At 41.5% G+C, this 14,348-nt stretch overlaps 1 protein-coding gene across 13 annotated transcripts in view; it reads left to right on the top strand.

The window, feature by feature from the left end:
* Window positions 1–13,649, top strand: part of SEMA6D (semaphorin 6D) — a 556,581-nt gene extending 542,932 nt beyond the window's left edge. For 5 of the 13 annotated variants that reach the window (XM_027067177.2, XM_053224055.1, XM_015078917.3 and 2 more), the window contains 18 exons: window positions 1,115–1,277; window positions 1,683–1,794; window positions 2,355–2,415; window positions 2,515–2,577; window positions 2,686–2,787; window positions 3,014–3,104; window positions 3,775–3,894; window positions 4,588–4,676; window positions 5,411–5,628; window positions 5,738–5,869; window positions 6,176–6,331; window positions 6,422–6,595; window positions 7,396–7,536; window positions 7,632–7,709; window positions 8,138–8,238; window positions 8,600–8,656; window positions 10,117–10,284; window positions 12,073–13,649. In XM_027067177.2, the coding sequence (XP_026922978.1) occupies window positions 1,169–1,277; window positions 1,683–1,794; window positions 2,355–2,415; window positions 2,515–2,577; window positions 2,686–2,787; window positions 3,014–3,104; window positions 3,775–3,894; window positions 4,588–4,676; window positions 5,411–5,628; window positions 5,738–5,869; window positions 6,176–6,331; window positions 6,422–6,595; window positions 7,396–7,536; window positions 7,632–7,709; window positions 8,138–8,238; window positions 8,600–8,656; window positions 10,117–10,284; window positions 12,073–13,361 (3,261 nt within the window). In that variant the 5' untranslated portion in view covers window positions 1,115–1,168 and the 3' untranslated portion in view covers window positions 13,362–13,649. The remainder of the gene's footprint in view (window positions 1–1,114; window positions 1,278–1,682; window positions 1,795–2,354; window positions 2,416–2,514; window positions 2,578–2,685; window positions 2,788–3,013; window positions 3,105–3,774; window positions 3,895–4,587; window positions 4,677–5,410; window positions 5,629–5,737; window positions 5,870–6,175; window positions 6,332–6,421; window positions 6,596–7,395; window positions 7,537–7,631; window positions 7,710–8,137; window positions 8,239–8,599; window positions 8,657–10,116; window positions 10,285–12,072) is intronic. The other 8 variants (XM_027067180.2, XM_027067179.2, XM_027067183.2 and 5 more) reach the window with 8 other exon arrangements.
* The last annotated feature ends 699 nt before the right edge of the window (window positions 13,650–14,348 follow it).

Raw genomic sequence — 14,348 nt, 5'->3', positions numbered from 1 at the left:
ATTAAAAAAAATTAATAAAATAAAATGTAACTTATGCATACACCTGTGAAACATCACTTTAACAAAGATAATGAAGGTATTCATTACCCCCAAAATATTTTTTGTAATGCTGTTTTTTGAAGAGAAAAAAAAAAGTCAGTTAATTTTATCATGTAATTTGATGAAAAGAGCCCGGATGGGGACACAGGTGATGTGAGTCTATCCCCCGATCATGTTCTAAATAGCTCCCTGAAATTCAGTGAGTCCCTTAATTTTTCCAGCCCTTGGTTTTCTCATCTGAAAAATGAGGGGGTTGGACTAGATGGTCCCTAAGGCCCCCTACGGTTCTAAAGTTCAATAAAGCTAAGAGGATAGGCATACTTAGGGTATTGGTTTGTGTCCAAATGGTTTTATGTAAAGAGGTAGACATCCCCAGTGGTCTGGTGTCAGCTGTGACTCCTCAGTGCTGTCCTGCTTAATTGATAGATCGTGAAATCATTTCATTTCTTTTAATTCTCTTTCACCCAGATTCAATGTCATTCATGTCATTGCCTCCATATTGGTCTTAGTAAGCTAAGGGAACTGTTCAACTTTAGGATTTAGGGCGAAGGCTTGAGTAATGCTGGGAATCTGGCAATGCCTTTAGCAAAGGTCTGATGAGAGGTGACAGGACCGTCAGCTCCCTGGAAATTTGTGAGGCAGCTTGGGCATTTTATGGTGGGGGGTGGGGTGGGGTCAGAGACAAGCTGTACTGGTTGTATTTCAGGCTGGGGGAAGGGAAGCAGATTGGAGTTTAATTAAAATTCTAATCCCAACTTAGCCCATCTTCTTGCCAAGTCAGCAGCCAGCGTTTCTGTTTGTGGTTCTGGTGATCTTGCTGCGATGACATACGTAGTTACCTCAAAAAACTCTTGCAAATGTGCCTAAACCTTCAATATGCTCACCAGATGCTTTAATCAGACCTGGCATGGTGCCATCTTTTGCCTGTATTTTCAGAGATACCTCACCCAGCCCTGCCAGGATTCCTGGCTGGAGGAGGGCCCTGGAGAGAGCTGGTGGTGCAAATGGAGCTGATTACAAATGAGAAAGTTTCATTACACCATAGAGATCTTTCCAAATTGTTTCTGGTTTCCAGGTAGCTAAGTGGGATTTCTGAGGAGGGGCTGCTCTGACTTCACCTTGGCCCACCATGAGGTGCTTCTTGCTCTGTGCCTACATGCTGCTCCTGATGATTTCCCAGCTGAGGGCAGTCAGCTTTCCCGAAGATGATGAACCCCTTAATACAGTCGACTATCACTGTAAGTAACCTTAAGAACATTCCCCTTTTCTGAGAAGGGAGCTTTTTTGGTTTTGATTTTCTAGGTGTATTTGTTTTTAGAAAGAGAGGTTTTTTTTTTTTTTTATGTCTAATCAATGTTTTGCATATTAATTTATCCATAATCATTTCTTAGTGTTTAGAGAAAGTGGGACAGCTTTGTTGGCTGCTTTTCTAAAGCAACCCATGTATAGGTTATATATTTCCAGTTAAAAGAAAAAGACCATTTGCTCACACTCCCTGTCTTTTATTCATTTATATTCAAGACCTTAAGAGAGGAATTTAGTTAAAACCCTTCTACAACTAGTATATACAGCTAATCAATGCTGTATATTGATTCTTCAGCTCCATAATCCTGACTGATGGTTTAGCCCATTTTTACTTGCAGATTCAAGGCAATATCCGGTTTTTAGAGGACGCCCTTCGGGCAATGAATCCCAGCACAGGCTGGACTTTCAGCTGATGTTGAAAATTCGAGACACACTTTATATTGCTGGCAGGTAATTTTCCTCTGGTTGGTTTATTAGATTAAAATTCTTTTCTCTTGTGGTGCTTGCATTAATGTGTCTAGTTCATGAAAAACTAATATGTGATTGTGATCAAAAATTGCAAGTAGCCAAAAATATTCACTGAGAAGAGGCAGTGTTGTGTACCAGGAACAAAATACAGAGCTAAAGCCTTCAGCGGTGCTATTTTATTACTGCCATCAAGAAATCATACACCATTCTTTATTCCTAAAGCAGCAGGGAAAAAAATCTTTCTTTATTCTTTTTTAACTTGGAATTATTCAAGCAAATATTAGAAGTATGTCTATGCTAATACCAAGTAGCAGCTTGACCCATGCCTGAAGAGAAGAGCGTTCTTTGCTCTCTAACCACAGCAATATATAAAAGCATCTCACTAATGAAAAAATACTCTTTGTTGACTTTGTGGGAGACATAGAAAATCCAAATGATCTCCAAAATACAATAAAGGCAGATCTGTAAAAATAAAATAAGAAGAAGCAGCTTAACATTTTTATGCATTCACATGATTTGACGTACTGCCTTGTTTCCAACAGGGATCAAGTTTATACGGTAAACTTAAATGAAATCCCCAAAACAGAAGTCATACCAAACAAGGTGAGTGAGTGAAATTTATTTGCATTCCCTCAGAACTTGAATAATGTCCAAGATTTTTCTGTTAAAATATTGAACTTTGGTTTTGCTTGATTACTACAGAAACTGACGTGGCGGTCAAGACAACAGGACCGAGAAAACTGTGCCATGAAAGGCAAACATAAAGTAAGTAAAACAGACGAGTGTCTGCCAGAGTTAGTCTTTATGTGGGCCTCATCCCACAGTGTCTGCCTATGGAATGTCTAATATTAATTGAATTATTACTTTCTTTAGGATGAATGCCACAACTTTATTAAGGTATTTGTCCCAAGAAACGACGAGATGGTTTTTGTATGTGGTACCAATGCATTCAATCCCATGTGTAGATACTATAGGGTAAGTATATTTCGTACGGTGTGCTTTTTGTACCAACTTTTTTTTTTCCCCTCACGGCCATGCTGTTAGAGTTGAATCCTTTCTGCTATAACCCATTTATCTCTAATGCTATGGAATAATAAAGACAAAATTCTTCAAATAGAATTTCAGTACAAATAAAGGAGCATTGCCTACAAACAGGTACATTGAACAGATGTGACACTGGCTATTTATTTTTCTTTTATAGTTGAATACCTTAGAGTATGACGGGGAGGAAATTAGTGGCCTGGCAAGATGCCCATTTGATGCCAGACAAACCAATGTTGCCCTTTTTGCTGGTAAGATCCTTTAGTGTAATGAATATAAATGATTAATGACATTGAAGGTAAAAAGGAATTTAAAGGAAGAAAAAAAGATCATAACTGGGGTAGCTACCTTGATATAGGTGTTTCGAAGTCTAGGAGCTATGAAAAAAAAATTTCCCAAAAACAGGGATTAAAAGTGAACATATAAGGCACCCAGGGGCGCCTAGATGGCTCAGTCAGTTAAGCGTTCAACTTAAGCTCAGGTCATGATCTCATGTTTCCTGGGTTCGAGCCCTCATCAGACTCTAAGCTGATAGCACAGAGCCTGCTTGGGTTTCTCTCCCCCTCTCTCTCTGCTGCTCCCCACTTGTGCTGTCTCTATCTCTCTCAAAATAAGTAAAAAACTTAAAAAAATTATTTTAAAAAGTGAACATATTATAAATGTCTCACACATGGCTCTGTTGTTAACTAGGTCAGTGACCCTGAATAAGTTGCTTAACTTATTGATACTTAGATCCCTCATCTGTAAGATTAGGTAATACCATGGGCCGACTTGTCGCAGGCTGATTATGAGCATCAGATCTAGGTTTATTTGTATACATAGGGATAACAGGTGAAAGCACTCTGAAGGAAAGCACTACGTAGGATAACACACTACAGGATTATTATGGTCATCTTACCCAAATTATAACTCTGGTTTCAGATGGGAAGCTATATTCTGCCACAGTGGCTGACTTCTTGGCCAGTGATGCTGTTATTTATCGAAGCATGGGGGATGGATCTGCCCTTCGCACAATAAAATATGATTCCAAATGGATAAAAGGTACCTTTGGAAAGCAGGGTGTGCGAATGCCAAGGGTGGTGGGATGGCCAAGTGGGAACAGGAGCCGTGGCATCAGGAGGTTCAGTGCATGACTTTATATTGTTTACAGAGGGCAAGTCCAAGTTGCTTCAGTTGTGAACAGGAGCATTGACAAGGAAAGAGGAGACTAGTAGCCATGTTGGGAAAGTAGGTTCATCTACGATTTTATCCTAGTGATTTCAAAAAAGAGAGATCTCATTTCTGTGTGCCAAAGTGCCTACCTCTAAGTGCACATATGCTCCTGGTCCATGCCCACCTACCTATCCTGCAGAGTTAGTAGTGAGAATCAATTAGTTCATATCTGCAGAGCTGTCTTATTCTTTGGAGTCCAGATATCAGGATTTTTTTATTCTCAGTGTAAGGAGTTTTCTTCCCCAATTAAATAGGTTAATGAATAAATCTGTTAAAACAAAGACCTTTGCTGTAGTTCAGTTCCTGTAGGCTTTTTACAGTCCATTAGCTGACATTAAAGACTCTGGGTTCCTTGAAGCTTCCACACCCCCATACTGGCACTCCTGGAGCTCACTGGTGTATTGAAATTCACATTGGCTTGTATGTAGCCATGCAGTATCTGTCAGTCATGCCTAGCAGTTGGGGTCTTATGCGAATTGGAGTATCCTTTAGAAACCAGTTTGTTTTCAATTTTTCTTTCAGAGCCACATTTTCTTCATGCCATAGAATATGGAAACTATGTGTATTTCTTCTTTCGAGAAATTGCTGTGGAACATAATAATTTAGGCAAGGCAAGTATATGCACTTGACTCATCTTATGGACTTGTCCTGCGTGGAATCGAGCCCGCTTCAGTAGAGTTATGCACTCTGTGTATTTTCCAGCACTCAGTGCATTTAGGGTCAAGTGCAAAGAAGTGAGTTGCTTATCATGAGAATAATTGCTGGAAAACACCTGAACAACGACCAGAGTGAGAACAGCAGCCTTGGGCCTTGAGAAGGTTTCATTTTTTCTGTCACTACAGAGAGTGTTCTTCAGGCACCCTTGAGCTATGGATGCTTCTTTAACACTTTAGAAATCTGTTGGTAGTTTATTCTTTGTCAGAGTCAAAAGACAGAATGGAAAGTAGAGGCCACTTTTCAATTTTGAGTGCTTCAGCAGAAGCCCACGTAATTTGAAAGTATCACAACGTCGTTATGCCAAGTTTAAGGATGGCACATTTCATTAACAATACAAGAAACAGGGTGGGAGGCAAAGTGTGGGAATGGTTTGCATTCACTCAGGCATTTCCAGAGCTCGCTTCTTGGGGAGCTTGTTTGGCAGAACAGGGAAATGGCCTTTTTTTCCTTACAGGTAAAACTCGTTTTACATTCTAACTGCACAAATCCCTAGAGAGAAGATTGCTAGATTCTATGCAGCCAGACATATCTTTAGCATTTTTGTGTCCCTCCCTTAAATTGCAGCTTTTTGTTTCCATTCCCCCTCCAAGCTCATAACCCTGTTGCTTTGCTTTTGTCCCTTGGGCAGGCTGTCTATTCCCGTGTGGCCCGCATATGTAAAAATGACATGGGTGGCTCCCAGAGGGTCCTGGAGAAACACTGGACTTCATTTCTGAAGGCTCGGCTTAACTGTTCTGTCCCCGGAGATTCGTTTTTCTACTTTGATGTCCTGCAGTCTATCACAGACATAATACAAATCAATGGCATCCCCACTGTGGTCGGGGTGTTTACCACACAGCTCAACAGGTGAGGACAGATCCCTGGCACTTCAAAAGCTGCTCTGTGCTTGCCTAAGGGACCCAAGAGTGGGCCTACGATTGCCTGATGGTTTTCCTGATGGTTTTCCCCTTTTCAGCATTCCTGGTTCTGCAGTGTGTGCATTTAGCATGGATGACATTGAAAAAGTATTCAAAGGACGGTTTAAAGAACAGAAAACCCCAGATTCTGTTTGGACAGCAGTCCCTGAAGACAAAGTACCAAAGCCAAGGTAAAGAAAAAAGACAGAAAGTATTTTTGTCTTTAACAAAACCCTCTGGTCACTGGAAGCAGCCATCCTCAGAGAGCAGAGGGGGCCAACCTCCCAGGCCAGGATGGGGTCCCTGGGCAGCATTGCAGACAAAGTCGGTAAACATAGCCCTGCAGGGGTGAATGCAGAGAACCCACTGAGTGCAGGGAGATAGCGATGCTCCTTGGTTTCGCTCATTCTCCTTTCTTCCTTGGCCTCTTCTTTCAGAATGGACACTTATTCCTTAGATAGTTTGTGAGGGGAAAAAACACACTGTTTTCCTTTCAGGCCTGGCTGTTGTGCAAAGCATGGCCTTGCTGAAGCCTATAAAACCTCCATCGATTTCCCTGATGAAACCCTGTCGTTCATCAAATCCCACCCGCTAATGGACTCTGCCGTCCCACCCATCGCCGATGAGCCCTGGTTCACAAAGACTCGGATCAGGTAAGACTGCAGGAAACAGCAGCCCACCGTCCTCAAAGGCCCTCTCTTCCTGTCGGCCTCCCCTCTGACTTGGCATACCTCCTCTGGCAGGTACAGACTGACGGCCATCGCTGTTGACCATTCTGCTGGGCCCCACCGGAACTATACAGTCATCTTTGTTGGCTCTGAAGCTGGCGTGGTGCTTAAAGTTTTGGCAAAGACCAGTCCTTTCTCTTTGAATGACAGCGTATTACTGGAAGAGATTGAAGCGTACAACCACGCAAAGTAGGTGTATTTTACGAGAATGCTTTTCAGCACTGCTCAAAGCTTTCCGGTGTGTGTTTCATCCAGCAATTTCCTTTTAGTCCTTGAAATTAGCAGTGGTTTGGCATATTAAGTGTTTTGGGTTTTTTTTTTCCCCCTCCCTGAAATAAATCGAAATAAATCCTGAGTTTGTTGTGCTTCCTGAGTCCACTGGGGCTAAAATCGTGGACAGTTGATGAGTTTAAAATAACTCACCCCATGTTGTTCACCTGTGGGCAATGAGAACATGTTAGCACCACCCCCAACACCTTCAGGTATGTTTCAGGATGTCACCTGCTGCAGACAGTAGGTAGTAAGTATACACACACACAATACCACTCTTCCAACCCCTGATATAAAAAAATAATTAGCCACTAAAACAAAGAAGAGATAGGTGATGGAAATGGAGCAAAGGAGACTAAAGAGAGACCCAGAAACATCTAGCGCAGCGAAATTTAAGTGTACTGAAACACTGTCCTTTTTTTTCCCTGTAGTCCAACGTGGTCTTCACAAACAGTTCCCTTCGGTCACCAGAATAGGAAAGCGATCTTAAAAAAACTCTTTGTCCAACCTGAAATTGAACCAACCGTGCAGAGCATCAGAAGTTGAACCACAGATTTATTACTTCCCAAACTGTGTACCTACCTCGTTTGCTACCGGGAATATTCCTTAAGATACCTCAGCTCTTAGTAATTGCACAACCAAACCCCACTTGTCTTGTACATTTCATGTAGCTTTTGATTTACTAAACATATGGCTTCAAAATGCATCCCAAAATATAGGTGTAATGCTGAGAATGAGGAGGACAGAAAGGTCATCTCATTACAGTTGGATAAAGATCATCACGCTGTGTATGTGGCATTCTCTAGCTGCGTTATTCGCCTCCCCCTCAGTCGCTGTGAGCGTTACGGATCCTGTAAAAAGTAAGCTGAGGGTTCTTTACTTACCATGAGTCTTGCAGCATCTTGACCTTCAATGATGAGAAAATCCAAGTTATGTTCTGTTTGTTTTTATATAGGTCTTGTATTGCATCTCGGGACCCATACTGTGGCTGGTTAAGCCAGGGGGCTTGTGGCAGAGTGACCCCAGGGATGCTGTAAGTATGTTTTGTTACATTAGCTGAGAGCTTCTGAGAGCTGCCTCTGTCTTCTCTAGGGTCTCTAAAGCTAGAAATGTTAGAAAAATTCCAATAATACTGCTTTTGTTTTTTTTCTTCCTTTCTTTTCTTCATTTTCTTTTCTTTCTTTCTTTCTTTCTTTCTTTCTTTCTTTCTTTCTTTCTTTCTTATGGGAGAAATAAACAAGAAAATCGGGAGTTGTAAGAAGGAAGGGAGATTGTAGACAGTAGCCTAAGGGAAATGGATGGAGAGAAAAAACAATTCTCTCCCCTGTCTTAAACATTTTAGTGGCCAGATGTTGAACAGGAATCCTCGTTTTAGCAAGCTATGTTGAAATGTCCATTTTTTCTTACTAATCAGTCTGTGTTCTTGATTCTGCTCTGGTTGTCACTTGTGTCCCTATGAAGGCTGTTAACCGAAGACTTCTTTGCTTTCCATAACCACAGTGCTGGAGGATATGAACAAGACACAGAATACGGCAACACGGCCCACCTAGGGGACTGCCACGGTAAGACCGGATCTTCCTTTCCCTCCTGGCAATTCTTTTTAACCACACTTGCACGTGAACATTATTTTACAATCAGCCTTTTAATGACTCAGGACACATAACCACATAGCATTTAACTTAAACTTCGCAAAAGCTGAGCTGTTTGGTCATGGGGATACATTAGAGAAGAGTCTTACCTTTTATTTTTTTTCCTTCACCATTTACAATTTTGTAGAAAATCTAGAGAAAGGTAGTCTAACCAGTAGGTTAATCTTTTTATTTATAGTCTTTTCTTTTGACTTTTTTAGTTAATTGGAATTCATAAATTTTTGCTTTCTTTTGGTTACTTTTTACTGATTACTTGTTCCTTTAATTCTTTTAGAAATTTTGCCTACTTCAACTACACCAGATTACAAAATATTTGGCGGTCCAACATCTGGTTAGTTTTTTTTAATTTTTTTGAATTAACAACCTTTTCTTTCCTTCAGTTCAGCATTTTCAGCCCCTTCTCCCCTCCTTTTGCGCAGTTTGGCAGCCCTTCATGTTTCTGCTTTGACTCATAATCCCACTGATGGTACTGAAAGACTTTTTCTTACTCAGCACTCCACCTCTGTGTAGCATGTTAACAGTTCATCATTGACCAAGGCACATCCCCTACGAAAAATCAAATGGATTCACATAGACTGCATTCCAGCTGCACGCCTGCCCACCCGAGCTTCCTTCTCTCTCACCCTTGTGCATTGTGGATGTTCCCTCTGGCCATCTATATCCAATGGATGGCAGAATTTCATTATTTTCCCCTTCTTTCCTTACCTTTCCTAAGACCTAGTAAACAAATACACATTTCCCCAAAATGTGTATTTATACATTTTAGACATCTTTTTTGAATGGTTTGTGGGGATCCCGGGAATCTTTGAATGTTGTGGTCTCAGTGTTGTGAAAAAGGCTTCTGTTGAAGGAAGCCGGTATCTGATGTATTAAGGTGTTCAACGACCCGCTGTCTGTATCTGTTCTGGAGCCTTCGTCTGTGACCATCGTGCCACTCTGAACGGGGGTCTCCAGAGTTTTAATCTAAAACTGTATGCTTACATTCTGAGGGCAAAGCTACTTTGTGGAAATCAGTGACACACATGCTAAGAGGTTAAGTTCCTTCTGGTCCTGTTGCTGCTTCCAAAACTCACAGCAGTTTCATTCTTCAGAAGGGAGAAAAGGATGGCAGGTCTTATGTATCAGAACATCCTTATCTGGCTTATAAATGCCATTTCTTTTGCATGAGTTGCTGCTAATTCTTTGGAATAAATTCCCCGAGCATTTTGAAGGGTACAGGCAAGGTTCATCCGTGCTTCGGTGCTTTACCATGGATGGTGTGAGGCCTCAGTGCACAGATGGATGGGGAGTCCGTGGTAAAGCAGAGCAACCTGCTTTATCAGGTCAAAACCCAAGTGTTGACACGGACATAACCAGGTGTTTCCTGATGAAGTTACGCTATAGGTTCCCCAGTGAAGGATACATCTCTAATAGTCCATGGAAATGCTTTTAAACATATACACAAAAAAGAAAGGAAATGATACTGTCTCACAAAATGACGAGAAAAAAGCAATTAATCTCTGGGATTTGTGTTACCCATTCCATGAGGGTCATTAATCACCTGAGGGGCTTCGGTAGGAGTGTTTTGAATGTCTTTAATTTTGAAATCTGCTTAATACGTCTTTTTTGTTCATTTTTAGTTTTCCTTTTCCCTTGCAAGAAAGCAATTTGGTGTAGTCTCTTTGGATGTGTTTTCATGAAATCATAGAATAGGATTTCTCATAAAATTGACTTAAACTTTACTTAAAAATGCAACAGACCAGTCAGAAAAAAAATCTACCCACGTTAATAAAAATCTGTTTGCCACCACAGACATGGAGGTATCTTCATCATCTGTTACCACAATGGCAAGTATCCCAGAAATTACACCTAAAGTGATTGATACCTGGAGACCTAAACTGACGAGCTCCCGGAAATTTGTAGTTCAAGATGACCCAAACACTTCTGATTTTACTGATCCTTTATCAGGTATCCCAAAGGGTAAGGCCTCACCAGGGAACTCATCTCTCGCTGAGTGGAAACCTGATTCCTGATATCTCTGAGGAGCTAGTGGACTTAGGGTTTCCCAGAGGTGAACCAAAACAGAGCCCAGCTGTTGTTCACGCCACCTCCACTGGCTGCCTCACTCTGCTTTCTGTGCTTATATCGGAGTGCATTCCTTCACAGATGAAAGAGGTGGGAAGCCGTGAAAGAAAGAGGTGATGACGTAGCCACTCAGACAATCTCATCTGTGTTGGTTTCTGCCCAAAGACACTGAGAGTCTGCTCAGTGGCAGAGAATTTCCAGGGCCACCCCAACAACATCAAAACACAAAACTCATTAATTGCAAATATCCTGATATCAGATGTTTTGTCTAAAAGCCTTTCCCAGCCTTCTGTTTAACTTCAATTCCGAATGCAATATGAAAAGGATATATGAGGTGCTAGTAAGTTGCTTGAATGTCACAAGCAATAAAACATAACAGAGCACTTGTCCCTAACTATCATTTTCTGCCCTTAATAGAAGCAGTTATACAACAGTTGCCTGGATGAGGTAGCTTATTAGACATCTTACTCTGGGGGAAAAAAATCTATTCTTTGGTGCTTAGTAAACTATGGTATCAGGTTTCCAATCAGTTTTTATGCCAGTGCGTTGTCATTTATGATTTACATCTGTTGATTTGGGTTTTATATGTTTTCATTGTAAGCAATTTTATAATCATTCTTTCTGTTTTGTTTTCCTTAGTAATATCATTTCTTTCTACTTTTCTTTCTTTGTCTTTTCCAATGACACTGAATGCCATAATCCCGAACAGTGATTAAAAACAACTAATGACCAAAGGCCTTAGTACTAACCTAAAACAACAGAATCTTCAGAATTCCTCTGACTTACCTTATACTGGGATAACTGTGCTTATAGCATGTAACAGACTTGGATACCTCTTATACTAACATTTCTTTGATTGACTGTTAGATGTCTGTGGTTGCATTGAAAATCCCAATAAACTAATTCACTCTTTGTCTGGTCTAACTTAAATATTTCTTAAATAGCTCAAGACAATTGGATAATATTACTTAACTGATACATATTAAACTTCTTTAGACTGTCTGGATTTCTTTCATAGCAGGCAATTCAAGAGTACTTCACCTGAAGGTGGAATGAAAAAAATTAGCAAAGTAAACATGAAAGTCCGTATTTGTAGCTAACAGTGACCAAGCAGGTGCTTTTAGTTTGTGAACTAATTGTGTGTCTTTATTCTAGTTAAGATAGCATAAGTTTATTTGCTTAATTATTTTAGCATAATGGACATTCATGCCAATCCATACGTTTTCCTAATTCCAGCAGTTGCCCTTTAATCCTGATTTATGAATTAGGAGAAAATCATGAGACAAAACATTTCTTGAATTTAAAGTTGGCCATTTAGAAAATACCTACTTTCTAACTCTTAATTTTTAGGCAAAAAAAAACCAAAAACAAAAACAAAAAACCTTGGAGTTTTGGATGTTAGATAACAACTACTTACAAGAGATTTCGGGGGGAAAGACAGGCACGTAGGAATCAGTGGGAGATCAGAGTTATCCTGGCATTTGCAGCAATCCTATATGTCTCTGGGGATCCGATCGTGATTAAAGAAAAATGTATAGGTGGACTTTTAGAGTCTCCCTGACCCTCCAAGCTAAGCATATGGACCATGTGAAGGTAGTGCTGGCTCACAGGAAGCCATTTGCTGGCTGATATTGTCTGAAAGAAGCACCTCACTCAGACTCTTTTTCTGTGTATCTGTTGCAGGTGTACGATGGGAAGTCCAGTCTGGAGAGTCCAACCAGATGGTCCACATGAATGTCCTAATCACCTGTGTCTTTGCCGCTTTTGTTTTGGGTGCGTTCATTGCAGGGGTGGCAGTATACTGCTATCGCGACATGTTCGTTCGGAAAAACAGAAAGATTCATAAAGATGCAGAATCTGCCCAGTCGTGCACAGACTCCAGTGGAAGCTTTGCCAAGCTGAATGGTCTCTTTGACAGCCCAGTCAAGGAATATCAACAGAATATTGATTCTCCCAAATTGTATAGTAACCTGTTGACCAGTCGGAAAGAGCTGCCACCCAGTGGAGATACCAAATCCATGGTAATGGACCATCGGGGCCAACCTCCCGAACTGGCTGCTCTCCCCACACCTGAGTCTACACCTGTGCTTCACCAGAAGACCCTGCAGGCCATGAAGAGCCACTCAGACAAGGCCCACGGCCATGGGGCTTCAAGGAAAGAAACCCCCCAGTTTTTTCCTTCTAGTCCACCACCCCATTCCCCATTAAGTCATGGGCATATCCCCAGTGCCATTGTTCTTCCTAATGCCACTCATGACTACAACACGTCTTTCTCAAACTCCAATGCACACAAAGCTGAAAAGAAGCTTCAGAACATTGACCACCCGCTTACAAAGTCATCCAGCAAAAGAGATCACCGGCGTTCTGTGGATTCCAGAAATACCCTCAATGATCTCCTGAAGCATCTAAATGACCCAAATAGCAACCCCAAAGCCATCATGGGAGACATCCAGATGGCCCACCAGACCCTAATGCTGGATCCTGTGGGACCTATGTCTGAGGTCCCACCCAAGGTCCCTAACCGGGAAGCATCGCTGTACTCTCCTCCTTCAACTCTCCCCAGAAACAGCCCAACCAAGCGAGTGGACGTCCCCACCACTCCTGGAGTCCCAATGACTTCTCTGGAAAGACAAAGGGGTTATCACAAAAATTCCTCCCAGAGGCACTCTATATCTGCTATGCCTAAAAACTTAAACTCACCAAATGGTGTTTTGTTATCTAGACAGCCGAGTATGAACCGTGGAGGGTACCTGCCCACCTCCACAGGGGCAAAGGTGGACTATATTCAGGGAACACCAGTGAGTGTTCATCTGCAGCCTTCCCTCTCCAGACAGAGCAGCTATACCAGTAATGGCACCCTTCCTAGGACGGGACTAAAGAGGACACCGTCCTTAAAACCTGATGTGCCACCAAAGCCTTCCTTTGTTCCTCAAACCACGTCTGTCAGACCACTGAACAAATACACTTACTAGGCCTCAAGTGTGTGCTATTCTCCGTGTGGCTTTATCCTGTCCATGTTGTTGAGAGGATGATGTTGTAAGGGTACCTTAAGACAAGAGACTCCCTTGTATTTTAAGAGAACCAAGTGGCCAAAGAAACTCTTTCTAACTTTGGCAACATCAGAACTTGCCACATGTAGCTACTACAGCAAAGCTTCTGTGTACTTGCCTGAAAACAAAGGAAGGTGCTGGTCATTCCATTTCTTTTGTTTGAAGCTAAAGAGATGTGTAGCACCCAGGGAGCTACCTTACCAGTATAGGGAGCTACCTTACCAGTATAGAGAGCTGATACAGTACTCAGAAGAGTCTGTGAGCAAATACTTGAAAATGGGTTCAACTTAGACCACCATGATGTGTGGTCTTCCCATTAAATGTGAACATTTTAATTGTATGCATTCACCTTGCCTCTTGCACAAATGTCAAAAAACAATGGTAATGTCTCAAAGAAATGAACTTGTAGATTACCAAACAATTTGCTAAAACTCCAGTCTTTGACCCAAACTGTAGCATTTTTTTCAAAGGGTGGCATTTTTTTTCATGCCACCAATGGACTGTGTTGCCTGTGTGCGTGTGTGTGCATGTGTGTGTGCGCGTGCGTGTGCGTGTGTGTGTGTGTGCGTGTGTGTGTTCTGTACCCATGAGGATTTGTTCTGGTGCCCATTGCATCTTTTTGTGCTATGGACTTGTTTACATTGCGCATGACTGAACAAGAGACAATAACTTCTTCCCACAGCAGTCCATTGGGTTCAGCTTTGAGAAAGAAATAAAATCAAGGCTGATCTGACCATCAAAATGATTAACTTGACTTACATGGTCCCCAATGCCAGAATGTAAGAGTTCTAAGTAATTTTGTGCTGCTATTCATTAAAACTTCTATTACAGTCTTGCCAGCTTAAGGAGATAGAGATGTTAAGAGGGATCCTTGATTTATCCACCAGTATTCAGTAGTAAAATTTACCT

The sequence above is a fragment of the Acinonyx jubatus genome, chromosome B3 (genome assembly GCF_027475565.1).
Source record: "Acinonyx jubatus isolate Ajub_Pintada_27869175 chromosome B3, VMU_Ajub_asm_v1.0, whole genome shotgun sequence".
NCBI classification, from domain to species: Eukaryota; Metazoa; Chordata; class Mammalia; order Carnivora; family Felidae; genus Acinonyx; species Acinonyx jubatus.
This window is presented reverse-complemented; position numbering and strand designations above follow the sequence as displayed.